Here is a 5,795-nt window from a genome sequence, read left to right as displayed (position 1 = left end):
TGTGCTGGCCTCCAACAAGTGTCCACTGGCACGGAAGGCTCTGTCTTCTAGGTGTGCTTAGCAACTTCCATCTTTGGTACCAATTGGTAATCACTTTCCAAGACCTGTGCTTCTTGTTTGCTCATGCCAGCACTTTTCCTTAGCCATTTTCTACTTATTTTTAGAAAATCATGCTGTAAAGGCAAAATGCAATAATTGCACAAAAACACATTAGATCCAAGTTAGAGGAAAAAAAGGATGCCAACCAACCAGTCTCTGCCAGGCAGGTTCTATGCAAGATCCCAGACAAATGCAGGGCAGAGGCGCCGAGGCCCTCCTGTGCCTATCCCTGGCAATAAACCATGCCACAGAGAACTATTTGCTCTCCCTGGGCCTAGGTTTGCTGTGGACTTTCAGACCGGCTTCAGTGGAAACGACCTTGCCTTCCACTTCAACCCTCCATTTGAAGAGGGAGGGTAAGTGGTGTGCAACACAAGGCAGAAAGGAAGCTGGGAGCCTGAGGATAGGAAGATGCACATTCTCTCCCAGCAGGGAATGCCCTTTGACCTCTGCTTCCTGGTGCAGAGCTCAGATTTCAAGGTGAGCAGGAATCCTCTCCCCACCTCTCAGCCCTGGGACCCCCTAGCCCTATCAGGTGAATGGCTTTTAAGTAATCACTTCAATTGACATTCAGCCAGAGTGACACCACTGTACGATAACACGACCATTTCCTTGTAAGGTGTTACCCATGGCTGCGTAGTCTCCTTCTGCACCTTCACCTGAATCTACAGGTGCGCCTGCTGCTTCTTTTACTCTGAAAATAAGAACCAGAGGAGTCATCACGTTGCTGTTTGGTGTTGTGTGTCTTTGAATTCCAAGCTCATTCCATTCCTCTGCTGTCACCATTCCTCCTCTCCAGGTCGCTGGTAACATTTATTTTTCAGCGACATTGTTCCAGCCTTTATCCAGGGTCTATTAAGGGTATAGTTTTGTAAGCACATTGCAAATTACCTTTGCAAGTAGTGTAGGTCTCTGGGCTTGAGAAGCCGGTGGGTCAGTCAGTCTGAGTATGCTTATCTGAGATGAGGATGTTCCCATCCACTCCGTATGCAACCCGAGGTCACTTCTCCTCTGTTCCCCGTGAGCATTTTATGCATATTTCAATAATACCCCTGCAGCCATAAAAACAAACAAGATCATGTCGTTTGCAGGAACATGGATGGAGCTGGAAGCCTTTTTCCTCAACAAACTAACGCAGGAGCAGAAAAGCAAACACCACATGTTCTCTTATAAGTAGGAACTGAATGATAAGAGCACATGTACACAAGGTGGGAGACAACACACCCTGGGCCCTTGTGGAGGAGGGAGAGCATCAGGAAGATTAGCTAATGGATGTTGGGCTTGATACCAAGCTGATGAGTTGATCTGTGCAGCAAACCACATGGCACTCGTTTACTTAGTTAACAAACCTGCACATCCTGTACTCACACCCTGGAACTTAAAATAAAAGTTGAAGGGGATGAGCACAGTGGATCATGCCTATAATCCCAGCACTTTGGGAGGCTGAGGAGGGCAGATCACTTCAGGTCAGGAGTTCAAGACCAGCCTGGCCAACATGGTGAAACCCTGTCTCTACTAAAAATACTAAAATTACCTGGGTGTGGTGGTGGGCACCTGTAATCCCAGCTACTCGGGAGGCTGAGGCACAAGAATGGCTTGAACCACTGTGCTCCAGCCTGGGAGACAGACTGATGCTCGATCTCAAAAAAAAAAAAAAAAAAGTTGAAGGTAAATAAATAATAAATAAATGAAGCCCCAGGTGAGCTAAGACTAGAAAGACAAACCTACTGCAGTAAACGACCAGAAGAAGGAAAACCAACCACTGGAGCCCAGCAGAGACTCGGGTTGATGCCCTTCGGGTCACACACGTTCCTATAACTGGCCCCACAGTGAGGCCCAGACTCAGGTCTTCATTTTATAGAAGGAGGGTCCAGGAGTGCAGGGGGGGGTCCCCATCCCGGCCTGGGGCACCTGCCCCGGAACACGTGCTCTCCTCTGGCAGGTGATGGTGAACGGGAGCCTCTTCGTGCAGTACTTCCACCGCGTGCCCTTCCACCGTGTGGACACCATCTCCGTCAATGGCTCTGTGCAGCTGTCCTACATCAGCTTCCAGGTCAGACTGTCCACCTGTACCGGTCCCCGGGGCTGGGATGCAGGGCCCAGCGTAGCTGTGCCTAGGCCCTGCTGGGTGGACCCAAGCCAATCTCCTACCCAGGTGACTCTGGGGACAACCTCTGCTTCCCTGTCCCAGTGCCTGCCCGCCCCTTCTCCTCTGTCACTCTGCCCCTCCTTCTGTGTCACCTGCCTTGGTCTCCCAGACTCCTCGGCTACCCCTTTCTCCTCACCCCTTGATTTCCACCCTGGTTAGGAGGCCATGTTGTTCTAGAAAGAGCCCAGGCTCAGGAACCAAACTGAATCCAGTTCAGATTCCCAGCTCTGCCATTCATCCTCTGTGGGATCTTAGACAAGCGACTTTGCCTCTCTCAGCCTCGGTTTCCTCATCTGTAGAATGAGCATGGTCATTGCCTGCCCTCCGTGGGTGGTTGTGTGGTTCAGTGAGGAGACAGATATCAGAGGTCACACAATGGCCCCCTGGGCCCACACCAGGGTCTGTTTGACCTCTGTGTTTTAAAGACTTTGAATGTGTTGTCAACATCTGAAAGGTCAGGAGAGCCGGGCACGGTGGTGGAGGTCTGCAATCCTGGCTACCCAAGAGGCTGAGGCAGGAGAATCGCTTGAGCCCAGGAATTAGTTCTGCCTGGGCAACACAGCAAGACCCCACCTCTAAAAAATTCTTGTTTGAATAACAAAATAAAATAAATAAAACTAAAGAAGGTCAGGAGATACTAATACCACATGAAAAACGGGAAGGTGAGGGTATGCTGGGCGCACATTCCCACAGGGCACTGGCAGCTGGATGGGAGCTGCTGTTACCCTTTTGGCATTCGAGGGAGCTCCCTGAGATGAGTGAAGTGCGCAGTAGGCCCTCAGCAAATCTGGGCTCCTCACCCTTTGGTCCTCATCTCTCATTCCCTCCTTCCCTGACTCTCTCCCCTGCAGGTGGAAGGGAAGAGCTGGAGGGAGACTGCCCCTCTGTGCTGCTCACCGGAGCCTGGCCCTTTCCCCTCCCGCCTCGGCGTTGCCACATCCCTCTGCCTTCCTGATCTCTCCCTCTTGCCCCTGCCTCTGCCTTTCAGCTTCTTCTTGGCTCCATTAATGCTTCTCCTTACCACCCAGTGCCTTTTGTTTTAACAGAACCCCCGCACAGTCCCTGTTCAGCCCGCCTTCTCCATGGTGCCGTTCTCCCAGCCTGTCTGTTTCCCACCCAGGCCCAGGGGGCACAGGGGCACAGACAAAAAGTGAGTTCAACACAGAGGCCCTGGGTGGCTGAGCAGACAGCAGGAAGGACCAGGTTCTGAGAGGCCGGCCCCAGCCAGCAGGACACCACATCGTGCCCACTCAAGAGTTCCCTGTCTCTGTCCACTGGGCACCCAGAGCTGGGAATCTGGGGGTCGCCCTGGATTCTTCACTCCCCCTTCTTTATGTCTCTCCAAGGCACCAAGGGTCCTGAAGCCACCGACAAGGCTCAGGCCTCTGGGATTCCTCACCATGACGACAGGGGTCCAGTTCCCACCCCCCACACCCAACCACTGCCGCAATGACCTTCTTATAAGCAAATCTGATCACACCCTCTCCCTGCTTAAAAATCTTAAAAGCCCCAAGCCCTTCAAATAAAGCCCAAATTCCCCAGCAGGGCATACAGATTCCTCCCGAGTCTGGCCCCAATCAACCTCCCTGCCTCACCCCCAACCCACGAAGCTCACGCAGCCTCCACAGCTCACGCGAGGCCCTCTCGGGCCACCATGCTTTTGCATATGCTGTCCCTGGTCCCGGAAGCACCCTCTGCCAGCCTGTCCCCAGCACACGCCTAATTGCCCTTCCATGCTCTGCCTAAGTGTCTCTCCTCTGGGAGTCCTCCCTGCCCAGAATATTGTTGGACGCTCCCGCCATGTCCCCATGGAGTCTGTACATATCTGTGCCATGCCAGTTCACAGCACCCCATTGTAACTGTGTTTGCATGTCTGTCCCTGTCACTCCACCCCACCTCCCTATGCCCATGAGGCCTCAGAGGGCTAGGACCGTGGTTTATTCATTTGCAGAGTGCCCGGCACTCAGTAGGGGCTCAGTGAATGAATGAATGTGGAATGTGGTTCTCACAGCCAGGAAGAATGGGATACCAGCCAGGGCAAGAACAGTCTACTGGGTGGGGCAGGATCCAGGACAAGTAGGCGAGCAGCCCTTCCTCTGGCCACTCAAGCAGTGGGGACTTGGAGGAGGGGCGCTTTGTCTACACAGTCTTTCTATGGCCCATCACGGTACAGACAGGGCACCTGCCTCCTGCCACGCTGACTTCAGGACTGGTTGAGCCCCGGGGAACTTTTGCAGGGCAGCCCAACTTTGGCCCTGGCCCTGACCCTGGGGGTGACAGAAAGTGTGCTGGATACAGTCAGACAGAACTGGCTGCCGTTTTGGATTTGGTCCCTTCTACCTGGGCGAGCTTGGGCAAGTTGCTTAATCTTTCTGAGCCTCACTGCCTCACCAGGGACACAGGAGCTGAGGCTTCCCTCATTGGAAAGCACTGAAGCCCAGGAATCGACCCACAGCAGGCCTTCAACAAATACCCCTTCTCACCTTACGGGTGAAATATGGCACTGGAAGTAACACTCTTGGCTGTGGGAGCTACAGAAAGTAGTGAGGACTCCAGCAAACCCAGCCTCCTCTCTCTGGAGAGGAACAAATGGGGATACCCTACCCCCCAACCCCAAAGCCCTGTGCACCTGGGGGTAAAAATCTGGGGGCCATGGGCTCAGGAAGGCTTGCTTGGGAGCAAGAGGGAGGCGGGTGTATCTGGGGAGGCATTTCTGAGCACAAGAGCCTCCCTGGAGTTCTGCTATTGTCTCTTCCCGTTCTGTGGTGCCCGCGATAACCACCGTTCTGACTCTCCTCACCCCTCCAGCCTCCCGGCGTGTGGCCTGCCAACCCAGCTCCCATTGTAAGTCTCTTGCTTTCTTTTTGGATCCTCTTCATTTTGGCTCTTCTGGGCTCATGGAGGAGGCGGGGCCAGGCATTGGGCCTCTCCCATTGGGAGTGGGGAGGGCAGAGGCCAGGCCCTTGACCGTCTGCCCGGCCTGGCGAGGTGGGGGGTTGGATGTGGTTGGCTGGCCGTGATGAAACAACCTGAGTTGCCAGCCTGTGGGCAGCCACGGAAGACCGTGTCCCGCATTCCCTTCTCCCACCTGCAAAGGGAGGCTAGGCTGAGAGACGTTTCCCTGAGAGGAAAGATGGGCCAGAGCCACCAGCGTCCCCATCTGTCTTCTTCAGGGTTCTAACCTTTGCCCTCCCTCATCCCCTTGAGAGAAGAAACAGCTGGACCCACCCTCTGTGGGGTCTGTGGGGCCATTGGGCTGATTACACCCCCTGGAGGTGCCTGCCGTGTGGCGCCCTCTGGTGGGAGCTGGTGGTCTTCACATGGGAGAGCCTGGGTGAGACCTGGTTTCTTTCCTCCAGACCCAGACAGTCATCCACACGGTGCAGAGCGCCCCTGGACAGATGTTCTCTGTAAGTCTACAAGTTCTGGCCAGTTCACAGCTGCACAGTGTCCTCCTTCACCAAGAACTAAACTCCCTAGAGCCCTAGAATCAGGAAGAAAGCGGTTTAGCAAGGGGGATGGGGACATCTGGGGCTGAGTCCTTGGC

The 5,795-nt window shown here is 54.1% G+C and overlaps 1 protein-coding gene across 1 annotated transcript in view; it reads left to right on the top strand.

The window, feature by feature from the left end:
- The window catches only part of LGALS9 (lectin, galactoside-binding, soluble, 9), a 41,128-nt gene that overhangs the window by 33,440 nt on the left and 1,893 nt on the right, over positions 1-5,795 (top strand). Inside the window, 5 exon segments of the mRNA XM_011997558.1 lie at positions 378-579; positions 2,042-2,152; positions 3,295-3,388; positions 5,055-5,092; positions 5,608-5,697. Of these exon segments, the coding sequence (XP_011852948.1) occupies positions 378-579; positions 2,042-2,152; positions 3,295-3,388; positions 5,055-5,092; positions 5,608-5,697 (535 nt within the window).

Source organism: Mandrillus leucophaeus, unplaced genomic scaffold, assembly GCF_000951045.1.
Source record: "Mandrillus leucophaeus isolate KB7577 unplaced genomic scaffold, Mleu.le_1.0 Scaffold541, whole genome shotgun sequence".
Classification (NCBI taxonomy): Eukaryota; Metazoa; Chordata; class Mammalia; order Primates; family Cercopithecidae; genus Mandrillus; species Mandrillus leucophaeus.
The sequence above is the reverse complement of the archived record's forward strand: the minus strand, read 5'-3'. Positions and strand labels throughout refer to the sequence as shown.